Source organism: Archocentrus centrarchus, chromosome 21 (assembly GCF_007364275.1).
Source record: "Archocentrus centrarchus isolate MPI-CPG fArcCen1 chromosome 21, fArcCen1, whole genome shotgun sequence".
Taxonomy (NCBI): domain Eukaryota; kingdom Metazoa; phylum Chordata; class Actinopteri; order Cichliformes; family Cichlidae; genus Archocentrus; species Archocentrus centrarchus.
In genome coordinates, this window is record NC_044366.1 from 13,100,933 (window position 1) to 13,127,970 (window position 27,038).

At 40.6% G+C, this 27,038-nt stretch overlaps 2 protein-coding genes across 2 annotated transcripts in view; one reads left to right on the forward strand and one right to left on the reverse strand.

Moving 5' to 3' along the window:
• The window catches only part of edar (ectodysplasin A receptor), a 40,278-nt gene extending 37,791 nt beyond the window's left edge, over window positions 1-2,487 (reverse strand). Inside the window, exon 1 of the mRNA XM_030757580.1 lies at window positions 2,437-2,487. The gene's annotated coding sequence lies outside the window, so the exon portion shown is untranslated. The remainder of the gene's footprint in view (window positions 1-2,436) is intronic.
• A 205-nt stretch (window positions 2,488-2,692) lies between these two features.
• LOC115800303 (E3 ubiquitin-protein ligase SH3RF3) overlaps window positions 2,693-27,038 on the forward strand; it is a 105,973-nt gene continuing 81,627 nt past the window's right edge. Inside the window, 2 exon segments of the mRNA XM_030757579.1 lie at window positions 2,693-3,135; window positions 3,137-3,307. Coding sequence (XP_030613439.1) covers window positions 2,887-3,135; window positions 3,137-3,307 — 420 coding nt within the window. The 5' untranslated portion in view covers window positions 2,693-2,886.

Here is a 27,038-nt window from a genome sequence, read left to right on the forward strand (position 1 = left end):
AGACAAGATGAATTTGGGCTTACTGCCAGCACTCGTGGGCTGCTGCACTACTGAGGCAAAATCAGCGCTGGATACCAACAACATACATGTTTTTAAGTGGCTGAGTTGTATTACTCTGGGGCTATAGGGACACAAATACACCTTTAGGAAATGGCACATCTCTGTAGATAAAATGCTTGGAGAGCTCTCGATCATAGAGGAAGTTTTAAAGTTACCCCGTTATTGGCACACAAAAAAAAAAGTCCTTGATTTTGGTATTTTCCTAGCTAGCAGTAGAAGATTTTCCAGTTCATTTACTTTGGATTTGCCCATATGTACACCAAATATTACCATTCACAGGGACTTCAGTAACAGTGCTTTATTAAATCATTACACCCCATTACATGATTTTAACTGTGCCCATCTGCTGTGAAATCTTCTTCAGTGTTTATAACTTTGGACAGAATGTGTAAATGTATGTTAACAGCTCAATACTGTCATACAAACGAACAAAACCTGCAACACAGTGACACACACACACACACACACACACACACACACACACACACACCACACACACACACACACACACACACACACACACACACACACACACTCCTTCTTTCTCATTGTATCCCTAAGCTGCCCACCCTCTTCTTTTCATCGTGGGTGGTAAAGAGTGGGTCCACCAGGAAGGCGTCACTTTAGTCACACATTCACAAACACACAGGGATGCGCACGCACGCACACACACGCACAGTGGTCTTAATAACTCCCTGCCCCTCCCGAATGTGAGAGCAGAGCAAGTCTGAACAGGTGGACGAGCAGAGAAAGACTACAGTCATGGCTGAGAAACAGAGCACACAGCATTACGTTGACTTGCCTTGATTTGTTATGGATTTACTCTGACAATACCTTGTGATAACGATAACCATACTCGTCAAACTTAACCTAAAACCTAACTTTAAACCAAATCAGTGTGATGATTTAGCCTACATGATGAGCAATACATGGACACCTCGGCCCTCCCCCTCAGCGCACACACACACACACACACACACACACACACACACACACACACACACACACACACACACACACACACACACACACACACACACACACACACACACACACACTTCCTTGTCCTTTATCTATTTTGTACTCATTATATAGCACATGCACAGGAATAGGTCAGTGGAAATGTTGCAGATTTCTTTCCCTGTATCTTTAAATAAAGGTCATGTAATTTAATGAACAAAAGGCCTTGCAGTCATCTCACGTGTTTGTAATGTAGTGCTGTAAAAAATGTTATCTGTAAATAGAACCCTGCAATTATACAGTGACATTCATTTTACAATATATAATGAACCTAATGATAATGAGGTTTTGCATGAAAACCATCTATCTGTCCCTGGACAACTGTTGGATTTGAACCCAGGACCTTCTTGCTGTGAGACAACACTGCTAACCACTGTGGCACCTACAGACAGTGCAGATTAGTGGCCATGGAAGTTGGAATGATAACCATCTATAGCAATAAAAATTATGGGGGTACACATGTCCCCAGTGAGCCTGAATTGAATAAGTGGTTAAAAAGATGAATGGATGGATGGTTTCTCAAAGTGCTGCCAAAATAAAATGTGTTGTCCACAAGGAAAGAAGGTCCTACTGTACATGTAATTCATCCAAAGCATAGTATAACAACTGATGGAGCATAACTTTTCTGTTTTAAAGTATCTATTCTACCATCGTAGCAGACTATACTTTCTTTATATTAAGAAATATAAATGGTGTCAAAAAAACAGCAACTTCCTCTTTAATGATTAAAATCTATTAACAGGACAAATATGATAAATACTCTATGAGCAGATGCATTAAAATACTAACTAAAAATGCGTGCTGTATGCATTATTCCCGTGCGTCCCCCATTTGAATAGTGCCGCCATAAATGGGCACTGAGTCAACAAACTTTGAGAATCCCTGACTCATGATAATTGATTTAAATGGTTAAAAAAAAAAAAAAAAAAAAGCACGGGGGATGGCCACCAGGCGTCGCCACAAAACCACCCTTTTTCCTCCTTCGGCCATCAGCTGGATGCTGTTACTGAGGTAATCAAAAGGATGTCTGCTCCTGTCAGGTAGCGATCACACAGAAAGACAGGATACAAAAGTCGCTTTTGTGTACATCCTGTTGGTTTGTGCGTAGTTACATTTTAACAAAAAGGGAAAGACAATCGAGAAAAGCAACGAGGAATCAACTTCTGCGTCTTTGAATGCAGTAAGGCACAAAGATTTTGAGAATCTAAATCTTGGAATGCATTGTTAACGATCGGTAGGTATAAGAAGGCGAGATGATAAAGAACCTTTCAGCCTTTGAAGGAGTGATACCAGCTTCCTTTTTAACCAGTCGGTGTGAAGGTGTAAGGGAAGAGAGAGCGGGCTGCTGGTAATTACCGAGGGGGCTGTGGAGCCGCCTGCATGCCTGTGGTGGTTCTGAGGTGTAAGGTCTCTCTCTCGCTCCCTCTCTCTGTCGCTCTCTCTCAGTCTTTATCAATCTGTCTTTGGAGCGTGAGCGCGCGCCGCAATTCTGATCGGCGCGCGGAAGATGATGATGAGAGCGTGACCTCACCGCTTTCCTGCACAGCTGCTGGAGAGCGGGGGAGACACACGGAGAGCGAGCGAGAAACACAAACACGCCGAGGGAGACAGCGAAGAGAGGTACGGAACAGCGGAGAACATTCATAACTCGGGGGGAACTGCTCGGCACGAGGGAGCACCGTCGTCGCGGGGCGTCCGTGGACTGCTTCTCAGCCGGTCCGCCTCCCAGAATGTTCTGTGCCCCCGGTTCTTTTCTACGGTACACGAAACAGTCTCCGCGGCGTCCCCACGGACACTGAAGCCCAGATGCTCACCCTCTCCGCCGACATGGACGACTCTTCGTCACTACTGGATCTGCTGGAGTGTTCGGTGTGCCTGGAGCGCCTGGACACCACGGCCAAGGTGCTGCCGTGCCAGCACACCTTCTGCCGCCGCTGCCTGGAGAACATTGTCAGCTCCCGGAACGAGCTCCGCTGCCCGGAGTGCCGCATCTTGGTGGACTGCGGGGTGGACGACCTGCCCGCTAACATCCTCCTGGTTCGCCTCCTGGATGGTAATCAAGCAGCGGCCCCAGCGAGGAAGCGGAGGAGGAGGAGGAGGAGGCGCGGGAGGCAGGCAGTCCCTTGCCGGGGGCTCGCTGCAGGGGTACGCAGCCGGGATATCCGCCTCTCCTCCGGGCACTGCGATCAGGGAGCTTCCCGTGGCCACCAGGAGCTCTCCTGTTAAGGTAGTCACTTTTCCCACTTTCCACCGTGTAGATGACGACACTTAACATGCAACACTTTCTGAAATACGTAATTTTGTGCAAAGTTAGTTGCTTTTCAATTTGCAATACATAAGACACAACTTAAGGTTGGACTTCGTACTGTACTGAGAAAAAAGTATAGACCTTTCTCCTCGCTGTTTTAATTATTGTAACTGCAGATCAGCGCGCTCATCACCCGCATGCCACAGATTTCCAGGTGCTGTGTATGCAAATTTGTAGATTATGCCCTGAATAAATAAACTGTGATTTCAGCATACACTGGTTCATGGGTTGGATGAGAGGGAAAAAAAAGCTTGGAAGAAGAGTCCAAGTTATGGAACATATCGGCACAGAGAGAGTTAGAAAGCATTGCTTTCCCATGGTCATAATATTTAATAGAATGGAAAAAGACGTGCATTGCTGTGGTTTTCTCACACTGTTACAATGAGAGAGATATGTAGTGACTCATTTATAATCTCTCCCGTGTTACCTAATGAAACTGAACTGAGTTTGCGAGAGAGGAAGGCAGGGCAAACATAAAGACAGATGGAGCTGGGGTCACTGGTCAGTGTTACAGTTGCCGGCCTGGTAGTGTCCAGCCGCCCACAGGCTGCAGCCGTCTGAGGTTTTATTACCCACACTCAATGGGAGTAGATCTGAGAGCTTTGTTTACTTGAGTGCATCCAGCATATTGTCTTGTGGCTGCAATGTGTTAAAAATATGGCAGTGAGGCAGTAAAATTTGAGACAATCTGCATTGAGCTGCAAAAATATTGACATCTTGCTGGAATCTTCACCTGGGGTCTAAAATCTGGAAAAGCTTATGGTTTGTGGTTTGATAGAAATGCTCGGTTTTATTGCAGCTTCACTGACTTCAGATGTTTCTCAGAAGAATCAGAATGGTGCGGTCAAACATCCTGCAATTAACAATTGTAATTTTTGTACAAATAGCTAAATTGCTTTAAGATGTTTTTCAGGGCTTGAATTTGAATAGTAAACACATGCGTGTGACAGTGAAATCAGAAAATTCAACAGCTGATGGAAGGAGTAGCCAAAAAAAATGTGGTGAGGTGTTAAACGGATCTTGAGATAAATATTGGTTTCATGTGAAATTTCTTGTTTGATGAATGTTTTGTTTTTCTTAAAATGCAAGATTTCTAGAATCAATATGTCACACTGCAAAATTTTATAGTGGGTACATTGTGTGTTTTTTTTTTTAACCGATCCAAGGGGTTCCTCCATGAATTTGGTGGAAATAGGTAAGTAAGAGAGATTCAAAGAATTTTTAAGCAAATAAAAATATTCCTTACCATAAACTCAGGTAAGCTAGCCATTGTTTGACGAGGTGGAGCACCTGAGGTGGTGGACAGAAATCCAAACTGTCAAAAGATATCAAACTGCTACTTTAAAAAAAGAAAATGGGATAATTGCTCTTGATTCTGGAGTACAAAATGACATCTTAATTTACAGTTTGCAATGGAATCCAGAAAATGTTTAATATTTACTACATGGAAATGTACACAATTTATTGACCAATCAAGTAATCAGCTGGTCACTTCAGCTCCACTAACCTGGATTTCAGAAGCTGCTGGCTGAAGTAGTCACACACACAAAGTGCACGCTCACTTCTTCATTGTGGCCAGTCTGTGCTTGTTTTGCGGCCCCATGGGGAGAGCACTCCACTGTGGAGCAAGCTTTTATTGGCCATGAACACACAAAAAAAAAACAAAACACGCAAAACCCAAAACACCAGTCACCCGCAAGTACACATCACACCTAAAACCCATTACAACCACAACAACACCCCACCCCCACCCCCGGCAATCCCCCCCTGCAGTCACTTTGCCCAAGTCTCCTCCAGGCTCTCCTGGGACCAAGGCTTGGTGATGAAAGTGTGAATTAATCTCCTCCAACAGTGGGGTGTGTGTGTGTGTGTGTGCATTTGGATGCACACACCTCAACCACTGAGAGCAGGGGTCTTGCAAAAGGATTTAATTCAGTCTTTGAGTAGTACTACCTTACAGACACACACGGACACTGAGGGAGTCAACAGGTGAAACAGAGCACTCTGTGTCATGTATTAATGTTGTAGATCACAATGTGTGCTATGGAAAAGGAAGAAGAGGCAGGCGCTGCTGAGTCAGCAGTGAGATCTGCAATTCCCTCGCTCTTTGTGCTCTTTGAGCCTGTGTTGCCGACTTTGTGCTTTGACCAATTAGAGTCTGTCAAGGCCGATAAAATCTCTTTGCCAATCACTGTATGAAATCAAGGTTTCAAGAAAACACAGCTTGCCCAGAAACACTGCAATCCACATTTACAACAGTGGTAACACAAATGATTACTCTGTATTATTTTCGTAGAGATAGTCAAACCTTTTCAGTGTTACTTCCTCTGCTGAATCAGTTTTTGGGTCAAACATTCAAGGGCTGTGTTGCTTGATTTGGCCTTGGTTCTTGCTCTTAACTTCAAAGGAGAAATTTGGAGCCTATTTGCATTTGAGGACTTTTGCAACATCTAAACTGGCCTCTCAGTAATTGTGCTGCATATCAGCTATTGCAGAAATAAGTCTGCAGTTGTTCTCTTGTTCACAGAAAACTGAGTTACTTTTGGGTTTTTTTTGAATAGCACAAGATGCTTATAGTAAACTAATTTCAGTTTGGTCTCTTTCAATCAACCATATTATGCTGAGTCTCACTGAAGCACAATAAGACCCAGACTCAGTTATGGCAACTTTCTTTTATCATCAGTCCCCATACTGACTGCAGTACTGTTTTCACTTTGCAGTTCTCTTATTTCAGTCCTGTTTGCCTGTGTGTTTGTTAGCTGGGTGTCCAGAAAATGTGTCACCGGATTTAAGTTAAATTTGGCTGGAATATCAGTCCAGTTATAGATAGTTCAAGGGCGGCATGGTGGTGCACTGGTTGGTCTTGTCACCTTACAGCAAGAGGGTTCTTGGTTTGAACCTGCCGGGGCCCTTCTGTTCATGCTTGGGTTCCCTCTGAGTACTCCAGCTTCCTCCTATAGTCCAAAGACATGCATGTTAGTTTGCCTGGTGATTCTAGGTGTCCATGGCTTTAACTGTGAGTTTGAATGGTTGTTTGCCTCTCTATGCTAGACCTGCATTAGACTGGTGATCTGTCCAAGGTGTGCAATGCACAATGACAGCAGGGAGGGCTCCAGTCCCTCCGTAACTCTGAATTGGATAAGTGATAGAAATGGATAGATAGATAGATCAGTAGTCCAATTATAAAGCTATGCAAAAACCTTCTCAATTTTCTTATGAAATACTGCACCTTTTGTGAACAGTGGTACAGTGGTTAGAACTGCTGCCTCACAGCAAGAAGATCCTGGGGTCTAATCCAGCCTGAGGGCTTTCTGTGTGGAGTTTACATGTTCTCTGAGATTTTAATATGTTTTTTTTTTTACTGATCTTACATGTTTTAGGGATTCGCAGTTTTAGTGGAGCTACTTTATTGTGCTTTCCAGTTGATGTAATTGTGTTTGTCTTTACAAGAGGAAAAAAAAAAACTTCATATAGTCTTTGTGCCAAGCAGTACATGAATATGAACATTTCTTGGAAAAGTTTTTGGGTAAATGGAACAGAAAAAGAATGGTGTGTTTAAAGTAACAGTTTATGCAGCAATGGTAGAGTTTTTTTCACGGTACATTTCCGAATCCAGTCCAAATCAATCACAGAAACTTATTTGATACAGAGCCTTTTGCATCACTTGTCACTTGCTAAATCTGAATACAGGCAAATAAGACTTTTGCATACTGAAGCATTAGAATGCTATCATCAATACTTGGCAGTGACACTGAAGGATGACTCTCACAGATTCATGAATTTTTAGTGGCTTTCTGCTGGCAGGTTGGCCTTGGCAGATATATGTCCTCTTAGAGTGAATTGTTTTTTGAGCGTTAGGGGCTTATGGATTATTTGGTCTCTCTTTTATACCTCTGTGACTAACCCAGGTTCCTGTTTGAGATTCAATTCGTCTGCTCATCCATCTGTCAGTGATAGATTTGGTCTTAGAGGAGATTAATTTTGGACTGGTCTGCACAGTACTAAACATTTTAAGTTGTAATCATTTTGATGTGCTCACGAATCAAAAATTATATTCTGGTCGTATATAGATCATCATGATGCACTTGAGCATTGACAGTCAAAATTCTGAGCTTCCCAGTGCTAAACTGACCAATGAAGTATCTATTCAAGTAAACATCTTACCATTATACTGAAAGTAATTTGTTGGGCTACCACATGCTTCCAGAATAGTTTCAGTGTGATTTGTTGTGGACTGTCAGAGTCTCTAAAACTGTAATGGAGGGTTGGAACAACATACTTTAAAAAGGTATTCCTTCATTTGGTGGTGTGGAGCTCAGTCTTAACATATTGTGCCCAAATTACTCATAGATGTTTAATTAGTTCAAGATCTGGTAGCTGTGAAGGCCGTACATTAATACTCATCAAACCATTCAGTTACTGCTTGTATTCAATGGAAGAGAAGAGACCACTGCTACAGAATAGAAAAGTTTCATCAAAGGATCACTCATAACAAATTTTGAATCATTTGCAGCAACTGTTCCCTTTGAGGGGACAAGTGGACCCAAACCATGCCAGTAAAATGTCCCCAGCAGCACACCAGAGCAACAGGATCCCCTCACTCTAGAGGTCAAAAGGTTCAGATTTTTTCCTTTAATTTGTCACCCATCTGTACCTGCTGTTTACTCTGTCCCCATCCAATTTCCATCAAAGCAGTATGTGACAAAGATCCCAACCCTTGATCTTCTCCCTTACCTGTATTTACCTGGGGTTGCTATGGTGACACCTGGGGTTACCATGACAGTGTACTGCAGTAATGACGCCACCTCCTTTCATCTCCAGAGTCAGATATTGCTTTGCCCTGTCATTCCCAGGGATTAGGTGGGGTTCCAAAAGGAAATAATCTTTTACCAGTCCCTGTAATGAGCCTTTGAACTCATGTCCTTTGTATGATAGTTCACTGCAGTGACACAAAGAGACACAATGCACACACGCACGCACACATGCACACACATGCGCGCACCACACACACACACACACACACACACACATTTTTTCTTTAAGCAAAGCAAAGCAAAACAAAAAAACACTTTCTAAAAAAGTCTTGAAACTCATTTAAAACTCAAACTTACAAACTTAGAATCTGCCTACTCATTCGCACAATCACATTTCCCTCTCCCCAGCTGCACACAACACACACACGTGTGCATGCACATTTATTCAGTTTCATTAGTGTTGCAAACTGCCGATCTCTGCAGTAAACAACAAGCTCCTAGTCATTACCTTCACATTATCCCCCCACTTCATGAATACTGAACGAAGGCCTGGCACACACTGTACACGTTGATGTACATGCACACAGCCAAAAAGCCACACACAAATCACCTTCTCAAGTCTTAGAGTATCACTTTAGACACACTCTGTTTCTGTGTTTGTATATGTGTGTGTAAATCCTTTTCAAGTCAGGTTGTTAGCACATACTCACACAGACGCATCTTTTCCCTCTGTGACTCTCTGCGCTTTATGTCTCATTTTCGCTCACTTTTTCCTTGAGTAAGAAAAATGAAATTAATTTAAATAAAGTCACATAATGAAGTCCCCATCCCTCCCCCACCCCACACATGCGAGCACTGCATTTAAGAACTATACTCTGGTCCTTCCCTGGCATCTATGGAATTATGCTGTTTTGCGGTGTGCTTGCACAAATGTGTGGTAGCTGCAGAATGCATATGGTTCCATGATTATTTCTGTGTTTATCAGTTTGGCCCAATGGGATTTTGAATGGTTTGCAATTAAGCAGCCCACAGAGCATATTCAGAATCTTGTAGTTTTCATGCCAGAATGTGCTGTGGTATTGTTTCCTCCGGAATTTTATTCTTGTCTGCCTAAAGTGGACCAGTGTTTATTTTTTACTCTTCTTTAAAATACGGGGTAGCACTAAAACTACTCATTCACATTTTCAGTAGAGTCACTGTAAATGTATTTATTTCTGCACTATATAAAGAATTACAGGAACTTAACGTATAAAAAATATGATTTTGTCTTTTGGTGATTTTAAAAAAAAGGATCAAAGAATTTTGATCTTTAGGGGCTCTTGTGATTCCAGCTGATGTCTCATTGTATTGGCACGTTAGCGAATCTTACTGTCCTGTGGGTTGCAGCTCAAATCCCACGGATGTTCAATCAGACTGGAACCTGGGGAGACTGGGGGCCAGGTCAACACTTTGGATTCATGCAGTGTTTGTTGAGCTGGTTCTGACCTTAGGGTGCTCTTTGTCTGCAAAAATGTTTAGGTGGGTGGTACATGTCAAAGTAACATCCTCATGAATACCAGAAGCCAAGGTTTCCCTGCAGGATATGGAATTGTAACAAGGTGACCAATGTTAAACTCTTCCCCTGTCAGTGCTTTTATTGTTTTTGCTTATTAGTGTGAGACAGCTTTGCCTATAATAATATACTTTGCAATACCAAAAGTCATACACCTTTATAATATATTGTTGACCTTATTTCATATCACACCCTAGCATCATCCAACGAACGTAGCTATGGAGAGAGGTGGATCAAATAATTGATGGATGGAAGCAATGTGACAGAAGAGGGCAGCTTACAGCCTGGGTGATGGTGTAAAGAACTGGTGTTTTGTTTTGGGGGTTGATGTATAAGGAGTGTTAAGGCCTAAACAAGCTTTGGTGCTTGACTGCTATTCCCACGAGTGTAGCCAGTTAGACAAATACGCACACAAGGACACACACAAACACACATTGGGTTAAGGGTTAACCCCCTCACTACTGCTCCTTTTGTTACTATGGAGATAAGGGTGAGAAGTCACTGGCCACTAGTCAAGCCATTATATTTTAGACAGAAGAATGGCACCTTGTTATCTAGATCCAGTTAACATGTAAATATTCTAGCGCACGTTTTAGGCAATTTTTTAAGCTGTAATGACTAAAAAGAAATCAAATTAAAGTTCCCCTGTGAACATTTTTTAAGAAAAGTGGAAACATTGTTGCATAGCTCATTTCATTACAGAAAAGGATGCCTCGCAGAAATATGTGGATCACTTCTTTCTCCTATCGTTCAACTGCAAATCCATTTTCTTGATTTTTATCTTTCATTGAAAACCTGAAACTGTCTTTCTGTTCATAGTGAAAGGAATTGTGTAAGCTGCTGTCTTTATCTGTGAGGTTTACACATTACAGCAGCTAATGATTGCATTAAACACAGGAATACTGAATAGGAAATGTGCTTTAGAGAATCTAAATTATTAACCTTGATTTAATTTTAGTTTAGTAATTGTAGAAATTATGAGCGCATGATGTTTTTTAAATTTACATAAAAAGTCTTATATAACACCTGCATTTTTGATGCATTACATATACTCTTTCTTCATTTAAAACTACTAGACACAATTGAAATCCCCACTCTGTTGCACTCTTGATTATGCACACACATCTGAAGTTAAAAAAAAAAAAAGAAGGGGTCATACAAACCTTGCCCCTTCAGTAGACTATTGAAAACAAGGGGAAGTAACAATTAGATAGATATGTTAGAGTTAAGGATACTGATACTGGCTCTATCTGTCTGTAGTGGTAGTTCAGTTGGTACTCAAAACCATCATAATATCAATCTTATTCCAAAATCACTTGACATAGTGCATATCTCAAGGTATGTGTAGATGTTGAATAAGTGGAGAATTTTTCTTTTTTCACATTCATATGCTACAAGACTTTGGAGTTGATGATCTTAAAGAGAAAGTGTGAAAAAAAAATCAGTGTTATATTTTGAGTGAGTGTGATGTGTTAATGTTTTTGCACTCCTATGGGCAACTGGATGCAGCACAACAGTAGAATTAGCCTAAAAACACATGTTTACATCATCTTTTTAAGAAGCTTTGTAGAAAGCAGTTCTGTGTGCCTTGTGTATTGCAACAATTTCATAATTAGCCCATCATTTAAAATCTAGTGCTCCCTCCTGGTGGGAAATACACAGTTTCTGTGCTGGCATCCCATTACATGAATTCTGACTTGTGAAACTGGCACCATTCAAAACCAACCCTGCAGCTCTCCTGGACTGTCACTCTGTAAAGTTTATACTCTTTTATAATGATGGAAAAGTGCTACAAGTCATAGTTTGTGAAGGCTTTACTTTGATGCTGGCTCTTTCAACAGCCAACTATGTAATGTTGTAATGTGTGTACGTCTGTTGTAATATCAGATGAGGTTCCACTACTGATGTGCTTGAAGATGTAGAGCGGTTCTCTTGGGGGAAGAGATTTGTGGAAACATACGGTGGTTCCTCCAGGTGTCAGACATTACACGAGTGTGTGTGCACGCGTGCGTGCGTGTGTGTGTGCACGCGTGCGCATGCTTGTATGCCTAAGTGTAAATATGTTTCAGTTCCTTCTTGTCTTATTGCAAAAATGCCTCCTCCATCCTCCTCTGCCACCCCTCCTCCTTCTCCTTTACCTCCTCCTCCTCCTCCTTCTCTTCGTGTTTCTCTGTAATGGAGAGATGTTGAAATGCACCCACCACCCACTTTAGATTTGGCAGGAAACAGTGTCTTGGCTGGAGTAGAGAAGACACATCAGAGCGCACACACATACACACAGACACATTTGAAGAGAATTTGGAAACATGGCAGTGAATACAGGTCTTCCTTTTTATCGACCTGCTGTTCATTTTCACAGCTTGACTTCAGTTCATCACCAGTTGTGTGGAAATAATTCCTTGCCTTCTTTAAAAATATCTTAGTTGAAGTTCTTGGTTTAAGACGTAATTAAATTCCTGAGTTTCACTGTAAACTTGCATCATTCTGTGCATAGCATTAGCAAGAAGAAAGACAGCTTGGATTTTTATTTTATTTATTTTTTTATTTCTAAAATCCAAAGCTCCCTCCATGAATCAAATGCTGATTTTGACCCTAGTTTCTTTTGCCTGACATCAGTAGCATTTCTGGTTGACCAGAGAGATGTAACTAAATAAAATGATCATTCGTTGACTATATTAATTAATGGACTCCATTTATAAACAAACTTAGCTAATGTCTCTCACTGTTGGCACTGCAGGGGAGAGAAAGAGAGGCACTGAGGCAAAGTGCTCACAGTGCATAAACACATCCTTTGGATTGATTTAAAGTGTGAAAATGGGAAACAGATGCAGCAGTTTATTGAAACAAGTGCAAATATCAATGGAAATACAGTATATAAGGCAAAAACAGAGTTTGCACAATTCTAACAAGCTTGAAAGTCAATATTTGGTATGATCACCTTTATTCTTCAACACATCCTGAACTTTCTTGGGCAGCTTTCTTGCAATTTCTTTAAATCTTCAGGAATAGTTCTCCAGGCTTCTTGAAGGACATTCAGAGCTCTTCTTTGGATGTTGGCTGGCTTTTGTTCCATTCACTGTCAAGACGATCCCACACTGCTTCAGTAATGTTGAGGTTCGGGCTCTGGGGAGGCCAATCAGATGCTTTCCAGATGGTATTGCATGGTGGATCAATATAGGATTGTGCAATTAATCTAATTTTGATTTCTATTTCAGCTCCAAACGATCACAAAAACAGCGTAATTGATAAGAAACGATTATTATTAAAAATTTTCTCACATTAAGCTCATCTCTGCAAGTATACTCTTATTCCTGATTTATGCTGCAGCGTTGAGTCTTTGTGGGGCCCACAACATAACCTACGTAAGTGGCCAGCGACATTACTGGCACTCCTGCTTGTGTGTGGTGCCTTGTGTGTGTTAATTACCATATGGTCGTGTCCCGACCCTATTGGGAAATCTACGTCGTAACTGGAAACCCCTCTGAATCCTGCCGTAACCTGACATGCACCTCCCAGGAAATGTAACTACACTTGGGCTGACGAAGCGTGCAGCGATTGTGATTGGTCTGTTCAGCACCATCCATTTCTCCTGTGCATTTCCAGTTACCTTTTCACTGCAGTTTTCAAATTTATTAGCAAGAGAATAACAGTCATCGTTGGAATATAAGGAATAACAATCATAGCATCAATAAAAGGACTCACAAATGCCAGCAAATTCCTGGAGGGAGAAGTGGAAAAACTAGAGGCTCAATTATGTTCACGCACAAAATAAAGCTGACCAGCACAAAGAGCGAGGACCCAGGATTCTATCGGCCGGCACTGCATGAAAACACTGGGACACGACTAACTAGCACATAACTGAACAGAGATTTGCTGCTGGGATCTGCACCATTCTGCAACACAACCAATCTGTTCAACCACCTGAAGTTCAAACACCATGGCCTTGCTGGTATTACCAGTGTCTGCTGGGCTATAATGAGCCAGCCTCCATGTTCTTGGATTTTTACTGACTGGAATTAATTGAATATAAATTTTGAACACATGTACAGGATCTTTCAAAAATGCTATTTTATACCTGTCATATTGGTATTTTTCATAGATTCAACTAAAGGAATGGGAACAATTGATGTGTTTTTATGTCAGGCTGCTAGAAACAAAGTGCCTAAATTCACAATTTAATTGATTCTTTGCTACATTGTCTGTTATGTGTGGACACAACACTGGTTCATCCCTTGATCTAGATGCCTTTTTTATGCTTGACTGATTCAGAGGTCAGTGTTAAGTGGCTTGAAAACACAAACATTCCAGTGTGAGTAGAAGGTAACTGAATAACAAAAGGTCTCATTTTTTAGGCCACATATTTTCACTTTTCTAATAAAAAAACCATATAAATGCATAGAAAATGATACACACTGCTCTCTTTTTACTCGGTTTACTTTCTGAAATATTTCAATTAGTCTTTATAACAGTTTGAATGTTGTGGACTATGATTAATCTTTAAAAGGTTAAGGAAAGGAGACAAAAACACCAAATAAAAATACGGTGAGCCCAGTTTCGTTTACATATAAGGTATTAAAATGTGAATATTTTATGTTTAAAAAGTAGTTTTGAATCCTTAATAAATCAGAAAGTGTGATAGCACAGCTATTAAATATTCTGAATATGTGTCAAACTCAGAAAACCATGAATATATAACATCTGTAATAGAATTAGTGTAGGGACTACAGCAATATTGAGTTCTAATTTATTATTTTTTTCCTTACTGAGGATGAATGTGATAGTCTTCTGCATGCATATAAAACTCAAGGGTCATATAAAAGCATTGCTGGTTATTTCAGGACACTGATCCACAGTGTTCATGGCTACAGTACAGCTGTGATCAGCTTTCCACTCTGACGTCTGTGTCCAAACATCTACTCCTGGCTCTGTGTTTGTGTATGTGTGTGATATGCATAAATACTATGTGTGCGTATTTGAATTGGCATATGCATGCGTGTGTGGTATTTGGTATTGGTTTGTGAGCGTACTTACAGAAAAGAGATTGCCATGTGTATGTATGTGTGTTTGTAGGCTGCTTTATGTTTTTAAGCAGGATTTCTTAAACCTTTGTTGGTGACTGTCTGTTTAGAGGTTTAGAGGCTCGTCATGATAGTGTGTTAGATGGAAAGGGTGTGTGTGGGGTGGGGGCTGGAGGGAGGGGGTAAAGTTGGAAGAAAAGCATGAAAGCCTAGTGGCAGCTATGTAGTGAGTTTGGCTTGGGCCTGGTGTGTGTGTGTGTGTGTGTGTGTGTGTGTGTGTGTGTGTGTGTGTGTGTGTGTGTGTGTAAGAAGGATCTGGCAGTTTTCTCCCTTCAGGACAGGGATTATGTAAGCACAGAGAACTGAGGTCAAATACCATCGTTTTTTTCCAGCTGTGTGCTGTGTAGACTGGGAACAATGGAAACACTGGTAGAGACAATAAATATAAAAAACCTTTAGTTTCTACAGAGATGTTAAACTAACTGCCACTTTCCTCAGTACCAGATATTTTATAGCTTTACATAGCACTTATTTTAAGAAACAGAAATAGAAGTAGAGAGGCGGAGGAAGAAGATAAGATGTATCAATTGAGACACTACTATTTCAACACGCACAGACCAGTCTTACAAATTCGTCTCTTTATAAAAAAAAGGACAGAGGGTTTGTTGTTTAGCAAAATCTTTGGGTACGTGCTTATAATATTGAATGTTTCCTTGACATTTAGTCCTCCAGATACAGACGTTTCATTAAATTTCATATCATGGAATTTCAAGAAATCAGCAGTGTAAAATTTTTGCTGTAAGGGCTAGTGCAGTACAGGCTGGCTGTGTTCTGCTGGTGTTCTGTTTATTTATGGTAATTTTAATGAAATCGTGCCAAATGTGTTATTTGACAACAGTAGAATATTTGATCTACAAGAATCGTGTCAGAAGATGTCAGCACACTGCAGTCACACGTTATACATGTAGGAAAAACTTCTTGTCTTCACTTGTACAGTGAGGCAATCCAGTGGCTTGGTTATGCGGTGGGGGGGGGGGGGGGGGGGGGGGGGGGGGGGGGGGGGGGGGGGGGGGGGGGGGGGGGGGGGGGGGGGGGGGGGGGGGGGGGGGGGGGGGGGGGGGGGGGGGGGTGGGGGGGGGGGGGGGGGGGGTGTGGGGTTGGTGAAGCAGCGTTTGGGTCCTAGCTACTTCCTTTGACCAAAGGACTTCAAGTCTAAACAAACTTGTTCTAAGTGATAGTCATTATAGTGTATTAAAACATAATCCTGTTGGGAGGGTGGCAATAATTCTAGTCTTGTAGAATCACTGTTAAAGTCACTGAAGTTGTTAATGTGGTACCTGATGGGCTGAACACCTTTGGCCTTAGTCACACAGGCCTAGAGAGCAATTAGTGACCATCTGGCAACCACTGATCACTAGGGAAAATGTGTATTCTCCAACCAGTTGCTAGGGGTTGATGGAGGTTGCTGCTGACACTCAGTGAAGTCACAAGAGGGTGCTGCACCAAAAACATCCTTGGGATTGCTTTGGTTGCAAGTACATTGCCACAGTTGCCCATAGTTTTGCATGCAAGATGCTGACTTATCTGCAAACAGTTGGCAGTTTTACTCTCTGAATTGTAGTGAAACTTGAAGTGTGACCTAAACCGGAAACGGAGACCGTACGCCTTCAAATAAAAGTTGTGCCTTACCGCTGTCACACATGTTTCTAGTTTGAGTTGTACTTTCCACAATTCCACAGCCAAGTCAGCATCTGCCATCCAAAATATGGGCAACTGTGGCAACCTGCCAGCATCTAGAGCAGGGGTCTCAAACTCCAGGCCTTGAGGGCCAGTGTCCTGCAGGTTTTAGATGTGTCTCTGCTTCAACACACCTGAGTCAAATATAGAAGTCATTAGCAGACTCTGGAGAACATGACTGCATACTGAGGAGGTAATTCAGCCATTTGATTCAGGTGTGTTGGATCAGGGACACATCTAAAACTTGCAGGACACCGACCCTCAAGGCCTGGAGTTTGAGACCCCTGATCTAGAGCAATCACAAGGAGGTCTCAGCTTCACAGCAACTGCCAGTAACCTTCAGCAGCCACTGTGACTGGTGGCGGATATTCACCAGCCGGTCTCTAGGCCTGTGACCAGGGCCTTACTAAGACATGTTTGCGAAATGTGATTCGCTCACAGAATCAATCTACATACAAACAAACAGATTGCACAAAAATATGATCAATAGGGTCTAAGTAGCCTACCATTGTTTTGAGGATTTGGAGCTTTGGTTGTAATCAGCAGCACATTTTCAACAGGGAATATTGCCTACGATAGCTGTACTGGGATTTCAGTTAGATTAACATGTAAAATTCATTCATTCAGAGAGATTGTTAGAAACAAAAGAAGGTATTTTTTTTCTCTACCACAGTGGAGTGTTGCTCACAGTCTTCGATTCTCTGTGTCACACTACTACTGAACAGAGCAGATAGAGAATGAAAGCTGGGCCTGCACATAGCAAGAACTCGTTGTAAAGCAGTCCTGTCCTTACGTTTTTAGTTAGGCCTTATTAAAAATGAAAAGCTTCTAGAAGTACTAATGCTTGTTAAATGTAGTGACAGTAAGTTTACAGCAGTAAAATGTGATGTGTGATCACTGCTGTGAGTGAAAGATATGTCAGATGGCCAGTTTAAGAAGGGTTATTTTTTCTAATGAAAAAACTAATATCGAAATCCCTAGACTGAAAACTGAATACCTACCAGGTGAACAAATATCAGAGTAGATTCATTTTTTTAATGGAGAATTTGAACACTGATGGGAAGTCATAATTGCTAAAAGACTCTTGGTCATGGTGGCCTCCAGCTAAAACTTAATATTCTTAGTCACCTAATAGTGAAAATCAGTCTAAACTCAACATAATGGAAATAACCACCCTGTGATAGACTGACGACCTGTCCAGGGTGTAACCTGCCTCCCACCCTATGGCAGCTGAGATATGATCTAGCCCTCCGAATGACTCTGAGGTGTGAGCGGAAGAAAAGTCAAAATAAGAAGTCAAATTTCAAGTTAGCTCTGCCAATCAGGAAGCTTCGTGAAGGTATGCCATTTCCTTGTGACCTGGAAGCAGGAGGCTGTAGGCATCAACTGTCCAACAGGTTAACATGAAAACATTGATGCATACCTTTTATGCAGCTCTTATTCGCTAGAAGGCCAAAAACCGGCAACAGTTTGTTCACATTTGCTATACACTGCTAGCTAACTGATACTGTTGCTACCTGATTTTGAGTGCATATGCATTGGCGTCATCTGCTTCTGGGTAATAAGGAAATGACCTCTTTCACTGAGCTTTGTGATTTGCAGATCAAACTCAAATTTAGACTAATTTGAGAAATTCTGAGATACATAATTAAAATTTTTACTTATTAACTTGAAATTTTGAGAAAATAAGTCGAAATTTCGAGAAAATAACTTAAAAGCTCAAAATTTTGAGTCATGGATAGCAAAAAAATGTTTTCACTGGAGGTTTCTCGATTCTGCCACTGTAGCACTAATGGATCTCTAAGTAACTGGGACAAATATCGACAGTCTTTAAACTGAAAGTTTAAAGTGTGTTCTGTCTGAAAAAGCCGTCTGTGTTGCACTCTGTGACTGTGCATCACTGTCATATCTTACATCATTTAATTTCCCCTCTTTCTGCATTCTGTCTTTCATTACTCTAATCTCTGCCTTTGACTGATGTTTGTCCATTCGTAGAGGGACTTTCACAGAATGATTGCAGCCACTTCTCCACTTAGCTCTTCATTCATTCTCTTCATCCCTCCTCAGACAGTTGGCCAAAGTCCAAGTTCATCTCAGGCTTCCTTTGGCCGCTCCTGCCAGCTCTATTAAAACACCACAGGTCATCATGCTGTTCTCTGGCACCAGCTGTACATTGCTGCCATCAGGAAATCACATAAAATGTCCAGTAACAGTCTTTTGTATTAATTGAGTAAAACAGCCTTGCAGCTTGTCCATGTTGTATTTTAAAGTTTAAGAATTTGAGATTTAATATGATTGAGATTAAGCCCTTTTTACACACAGTATCATTCAGTATCATTCTGCTGCACCTGTGGGAAAGCCTAATTAACAGTGTATCTGTGGAACTTGATTTTGATATTTTGTAAATATCTGACATTTTGTTAAAATTGGCTTAGGATACATTTATTTCTTCTTCTTCTTTTTTTTTTTACCATAATGATAACATAATGATAATAAAGATATACTCCTCTGTTTTTACTGGGAACTTAACATTTGTTTTGTTTCACTTTCTTCTGAATTTGTGCGATGGTTTAACACAGCATTGCAATTTGTTAGAGCATCATCCTGAGGAATTAGGAGTGCTTCGTTGGACACAACAAATTTAAAGAGTTTGGGAAGATGAAAGAGTAATTTTATCAGTTTAGAGAGGAACATTATAGAAGTTTAAAGTATTAGACTGTGTAATCAATAAAGAACCTATGCACTGCTACTTCTGAAATGTGTATGGATTGTTTTAAATACTCATGTGGCAAGGCTGTGCCAGAAAAGTTGCTGGAACTGTGTGGTGTGTGTGTGTGTGTGTGTGTGTGTGTGTGTGTGTGTGTGTGTGTGTGTGTGTGTGTGTGTGTGTGTGCGCCGTGTACGTGCGTGTATGTGCGTGTGTGTGTGTTGGGGTGGTGGTTATTGTTTCAATTTAATGCCGCACTTGATATTGACTTGCTATAAAGCTAATTGCTAATTGTGTGGCAGCTCAGACAGAACAGCGACGATGCATTTGTGCACACAGAGAGAGAGAAACGAAGTTTATTTCTCACTTCCAGCATAAACAGTTATATGAAATGGATCTTTATTAAGCAGCGGGAGGGCACAGATTCCTGTTTAAAAACATACAGTAATTAATGATTAATGAACCTTGTTTAGGGCATCAGTAGATAGCTATCTTCTTTAATCTCTTTTTTCTTCTTCACAGTTTTTTTAGCTGTTTTTTTAAATGTAAATGTGGTTAATGGGGATCAGTAGGGTAATAATCAGGATTAACTTTATTGGCCAAGTATGTGTGTACATCTTAGGAATTGGGCTCTGTTTTAAACTTTCAGATCCTGGAGTAAATATGGAATAAATAAGGGATGGATAACTGGTTAATATACATATATACTCTATATACATGAGGACATACCAGTGCATATATACTGGCAGTGCTTAACAAATTTATTAGACCGCTTGCCATAAAAACAAGAAAGCAAATTTTTTTGAAAACTGTCAAAACTGATTTACTGAATTCACATTTTTATACACAAATTTGAGCAAGCGCACTGGATTTTCCTCAGAAGTCAGAAATTAATTTTTCTATTCAGAAATTGCCATAAGAATTAAGCCAAGGCGGTATTGTCTTCTGTCAAAGCTGCTTGAGATTTATATATAATCATACATTGCCAAATCATCCTGACGCACTGAGAACTTTTGGATTAAATCTTTTTCTCAGAGGAAGTAATGAATTAAATATTTTTCACACTCAACAGCTTGTAGTTTTATAGGACTTATTGCACAAAATACAGTGCCTTAAACTTTCTGACAACCATTTTAACCAATTCTTGCTCCAGCTATAAAATAACTTTGTCACACACCACCCTGAGCTGTGTAGTACCTTCATGCCCCAATTCCACCAGGATGCCAGCATGTCCCAGAACTTTTTTTTTTTTCCAGGCAATCAAGACTAAAACTAGGCTGAAATGGAGAGCTGCGATGAGCAGATATTTTATGGGATCATCATAGTCTCTTTTTTTCAGTCTTCAAAGAGACTGGCAATGGTTGTGATGGCAGCATTAATCAACTGGGTGGAAATGTGCTGGAGAGCCACAGGAGATTCTGGCTCTGTAGCAAAACTGGGGCAGTGTCAGACCCTGCAGCCATGGCTTTCCCTTTTCCTCTCCAAAAATGCATTCTTTCATACATTAACCCATTTCTGCCTTTATCAACACATTCCACAATTTCTATCTCACACTCTTGTTCTTTTTCCCCAGTCTTCCCAGTATCCAACGCTGTGCTCAGGTTGATTGTGCTGCTTGGTAAAAAACACTGTTGTTAAAGTGATAACTGTGGATAATGTTGGATTAACAGTCAGTGAATATCAGTGTTGTGCTTCATGAAGATGGAAACCTACAACTGCAAAGCTGTTTTCAGAACAGTTTTACAAGCTTTTAGTTGGATGATTACACACAATAATGGACTATATCAGTGCCACAATATAATAAAACAATACTTACAGTTTGCTTGTACAGTGATTATACAAGAAAAAAATATTTATTAACATTATTGTGGTACTTTATACACATAGCTAATTAATCTGTAACTTTCTGAATATATTTTGTGTTATTTTGGTGAGTGTATTAGGCTTTAAAAAGCACGAAGTTGAACACGTAATTAAAGAAGAAAAGTTTGGTGTTATCAAAGTGTGGTTATAGTAGTATTCCACTTAAAATACCTTTTTCAGTCCTGCAGTTGGCATACACCCTTGGAGGGTTTGCCTTTTAGCTTATGGCAGTATGTTGATCGAAAATCTCTAATCAAAGAATGGTTAGACAATGTGGTCCACAAATAATATCTGATTATAGAATAGAATAGAATAGAATAGAATAGAATGCCTTTATTGACATTATACAGGATGTACAATGAGATTGGAGAAAAAATATGAAATACAAAAAGTACAAAAAGAGCACCGAAAGGAAGAGCGTGAGCCGCTGCGTCTGTGCGCGCCGCCATCTTGTAAGTAAGAATGCGCACACGAACCTCTGTGTCACTGTGCCAATTAAATTATCTTTTTATATTTCAGTTTTCAGCAAAGTAGACCAGTTTATGCATCAGATATCATCAGCCCCCCTGGAAGTACTTTCATTCAGTGCCACTAGGTTATTCGGTTTGAGCAATGTATTCTTTTGAACAGGTGCCTGAAGCGTTGCATGGATGATTGCCAGAGATATTAAACTATACGTTTTATAATGATGAGACTGAAAACAATGGCACGTTAATAAAAATGTATCACAAATAATGTTAGATTATGTTACAGATTTGTAAACAGATTATCACCTTGTTTCCAGTTTTGTACAGCTCATATGATAATCCATGTAGAAAAAGTCAACCTTGATAACTATAAAAGGAAAAATGTTAAGATAATATGAAAGTGTAAACCATACTTGTAGTGTTTTATATTATATTCATATTCATATTTATATTTACAGTACTCTGCAAAGGTCTTGAGCCACCCCTCTTTTCTTTAGATTTTGCTAGGAAAATGGGAAAGAGCTGCAGTGACCTACTGAAACCTGCAAACATGTGCATATGCAATATATAAAGCAAAACCAGCTGTTCATGGCAAATAAGGGCAGGTAACAGGTGTATCGGCGGCAATCACCGATGTTAAAGGGTTAAGGCTCTTGTCAGCCACCCTTCCACTGAGACTATTCCTGATGAGGCTTCAGTGAACAGTAGATGGATCAACTGAAGGAGCAGATGCATCTCTCAGATCCTGTGTCATATTTGCTAGCTTTTTTCCCTGTTTCTTAAAGAAGTGACTTTCATTTGCTGTTCATCTGCTGTGGATATTTTTTTAGGCCTACCACCTCTTCGTTTGTCATCCATTTGTCAAGTTTTACACTGCACACCATGTCAAGATACCACATTTTGGACTAATAGCACTTTGGGAATCACCTTGTTGGTGCAAACATATACTATTTTATACCTGTCAAACTGTCTTTGATGTTTTTTGTCAATTGAACTAAAGAAATGGGAACTAATTATGTCTTTTTGCAGCATAATTGATTCTGATTCATAGTTTTCTGCTATGTGCAGACACAGCACTGTTTCGTCCCTTGAGTTAGGTGCCTTTTTTGTGCTTAAATGATTCATAGGTCAGTATTATGTGGCTTAACAAGAAAAAAAAAACATTCCTCTGAAAATAGTTGGTACAAAGACTGGACTGAAAATGAGTGAAAAAGCAGCCAATGTCCAAAGTAAAACTTTGGAAGACCTGCAGAAAGCCTGGAGAACTATTGCTCAAGGCCAATTTAAAAAACAATGACAAGAAAGTCTGGCTCCTTGAAAGCAAAATAAAAGGAAATGAGGGGTGGCTCAAGACTTTTGTGTTTCTGTGTTTCTTGGAACTGCAGATCTGGTTATTGTATGGATTGTTGTAAATCATGATGACCTCGGGATTGTGGAGACTCAAATTGTCCCTGCCAGCATATTTGCGCTGTTCTGTATTTCATCTCGCAACACTACACTTCCTGGCCAAGTTTCCTTTCAGGAGAAGCTCCTCTGCACTTTCCATCATCAGACTCTTAGTACAGTGATGGGAGAGCACTGCTTCTACAGGGGAAGAGCAGAGCTGATGTAACTGGTATAATGACTCACACTGATAATATGTGATAATGCCAGCTTGTTTTCTCACCCTTCACACCTGCATGATGACAAACTTCAAAAAGTCCTGAGTTTCAACTCCCTTACATAATGTTTGTGTAATTGGCAGAAATGCACTGTTTTTGTTTGAAACTGTAACCGAAAGTAAGGCTGAAAGCTCCTGTAAAACATGTTAGTAGTGTGAGAATTGTTATGCCTACACATTTTTCTGTGGGTGAAATTCAACATTTCTGCCTTTTCCACACCCCTATAAGATGTCTAGTTAGTATTTGAAGAGATTCTACTGACACTGGAAAATGTCATATTCTAGGCTAGGACTAGGTAACAATAGCATCGCTCTCGCTGTGAGTTATATATCTTTGCACAACTGGCAAGTTTTGGTGTCTCCTACTCACAAGAGACACACTGTCTCTCTGAGGTATATATTTTTACTTTGAGTACAGTGGGTTTTGTTGTGGTGCTCCAAATTTAAGCTGTGATGCAACACTGCAGCAAAGCTTAAAGTACATTTTTGGAAATTCTTGCCACCTACAGTGACCAACAGGTTTCACTGACTCACAGCGACTATGACTTAGTCTATGGTGTGGTACTGCACCTACAGTATGTGCTTTGGCCAGTGAACTTTGGGACCAGGTTACAGCCCACAGGCCTTCTGATGTATGGTTGCAAATTCTGTGTAGCACCCGTGGGAGATATGGATGAGTTAAATATACCTCAAGATGACTGCCAAGAGAAAACTGCATTAATATACCCTGTAGGTTAAACACTGCAAAAAAAACCAAAACAAAACAAAAAAAGAAGCAGCAGCTATTCTCTTCAACTGACTGTCCACTCTCGAGTTCTGTTGTTCCCACTCTTTTTTATTTCCTCTTTGTTCTCTGCACTCTCTTGCTCTCTTTTTTTTTTTCGCTCTTCTCTTGTTTTGACTGACACTACAGTGCTCATTTATATCTTCTGAATTCAGCTGCTGCAGCTTTACACATCCACACATTCTCACGCACTTTTAAGACATAAAACAATGTCAGCAGGAAGGCTTTTCCTGGCGGCCTGTTCTTCTGTTTGTGTTGTATGATGTTGGATGTATTAAAAGAAAACCTCTGCAGTCACACCTATTCAGTCATGCTCTCGCTCCCTTTTCTATCGCCACCAGAAAATTGAATTTCTACTGCTGTTGTTCCCTGTGATGTCCCTGTCCAGATAAGTCACTCATATCACTTAGTGCCTATATAAGACACACACACACACACACACACACACACACAACACACACACACACAACACCACACACACACACAGGCACACACACACACACACACACACACATGCAAAAATATACACTAACACTCTTGTTTGTTGACAACTGCTAATAGCTGCTATACCAAAAGCAGAAGCAGTTAATTTAGTCTGCATCCACTGTTCGTATTCATGTCAGGGTTGAAAAGCATCCTGAACAGAGGATTAGATTTAGACCGTGAAACAGAAACCAAAGATAATGCAACAACTAGAAATGGAAAAAAAGATGGTGTTCACTGATAGTAGTGGCTGATGTGAATCTGTTGTGTCCCATGAGTTTTGTAATCATTAGTGATACTGCTCAAAAAAATTAAAGGAATACTTCACTTTTTAATCAGCGTATAGCATCAAGTCAGTTAAACTTCCTGGATATTGATCTGGTCAGTTAATTAGCAGAGGGTTGGTGTTAATGAAATTAACAACAGGTGCACTAGAGGGGCAACAATGAGACAACCCCCAAAACAGGAATGGTGTTACAGGTGGGGGCCACTGGCATTTTTTTCCTCCTCATTTTTCTCTTTTTTTCACTGGTTTTGCATTTGACTAGGGTCAGTGTCACTACTGGTAGCATGAAGTGATACCTGGACCATACAGAGGTTGCACAGGTAGCCCAACTCCTCTAGGATGACGCATCAATATGTTCCATTGCCAGAAGGTTTGCTGTGTCTCCCAGCACAGTCTCAAGAGCATGGAAGAGATTCCAGGTGTTAGGCAGTTACTCTAGGTTACTCGAGCTGGATAGGGCTGTAGAAGGTCCTTAACCCCATCAGCAGGACTCCTTTCTGCTCCTTTGCGCAAGGAGGAGCAGCATGAGTACTGCCAGAGTCCCACAAGATGAGTTTCAGCAGGCCACCAGTGTGAATGTCCTCTAGTGGGCTCTGTGCTCACTCCCCAGCACTGTGGAGGTCGCTTGGAATTTGCCATAGAATACCAGACTTAGCAGGTCCACCACTGGTGCCTTGTGTTTTTCACAGATGAGAGCAGGTTCACCCTGAGCACATGTGACAGACGAGAAAGGGCCTGGAGAAGCCATGGAGAACGTTATGCCTGTAACATTGTTCAGCATGACCAGTTTGGTGGTGGGTCAGTGATGGTCTGGGCATGCATATCCATGGAGGGATGCACAGACCTCTACAAGCTAGACTACCATTAAATATTGGGATTAAATTTTGGTAAAATGGACTACCCTGCCGCATCATTTGTAGGCAAACAGTCTTTTCTGTTTGGTGTTGCACGTTTTAGTTTCACTACTACTCAGTGAGTAACTGACAAGCGTTTGTAGACAAGTCAATGTCTTCCATCAGTCTATGGGTGACCATGGCAATCTGCAAACTAAAGCAATCACAAGGAGATTTTCAGTACAGCACTGTATACCTCTTTCACCGAACCATTTCACCCAACAACTGCCAGTAACCTCCAGCAACCAATTGCCAACAGGTTGGGGAATACTAATTTTCCCCTCCCGCTAGGCCTGTGTGAATGGGGCCTAATCAAGAACAAAATGAAAAATGTACAAGCCAAATTATTGGCTTTGGAATTAGGACAGGAATAGTAGAAGCAAATAGGCAAAAAAGAGAGCGAAAGGGGGGGACTTGCAACAAAGCTTAGCAGTTGGACATTGTCATTTTAATGTATGTTACTGATGTTTGGCTAATATTGATGTATCACTAATAGTAAAATCTGATTGGATTTCACATGAATACCAGCTTTTTAAGTAGTGATAAAATAAGAAAATTGAGCAATGAATAACAGTAGTATTAGTAACCACAAAGATTATACTTCAGCATGTTTGTATTGCCATGTTATCGTTTGAGATGTGATTTATCCCTTGCAAACCTTACTGGCAACATAAATTACTAAACATTTGATTGTAATAAACAAATATATCTTTTCAAAAACAGAGCCTTTTTCCTGCACAAAATCTGTTTGGTGAGCCATGCTGTCTTCTGTTTACAAAATAAGTTATACCCCAAAGTGCATATAGTGCATCAGTTGAGTGTCCCAGTTGTGCCACTGCTAATCATTAATTTATTTTCACATGAAGTAAGAACGTTTGGGTAACACTGCTCTTTTTTTTTTTATTTCTTCCAAGTGGGGCTCACACTGTAAACCCAGATTTTGATTTGACTTAAAAATATTGAGTTCATATTACTTAAAATTGCCTAGTATGTGAATTACTTGTTAATGCTGAGTAAGCTGAACTGTTTCATGTCCTTGTTTATTGTAATTGTGTTTTTAAGTCCAATCAACAGCTCCTACTGAAATAAACTGCGTTTATATTACTAAATATCTGTCATTTCGCAACATTACTTAATAATTCTGAGTAGACTGTACCTTTTGATGGTCTATTTTATTGTAATCATGTGTTTGAGTTCAAACAACTTAATATCATCAGGTTTTGCACCTTGCTAAAAATCTAGTTGACATCATTTTTAACAGACAGGCCTACTGAGCAGCAGCACAGTGGTGTGGTGGTTAGCAGCGTTGCATCACAGTTAGAATGACACCTAAAAGGTCTGGTTCAGTTCCACCTTGGCCCCTGTTTGAAAGAGTAGATATTTGTTTGTACAGTTTTTCATTGTTCCATGGACAAATGTTATTTGTAAATGTTAATATACCAGTGT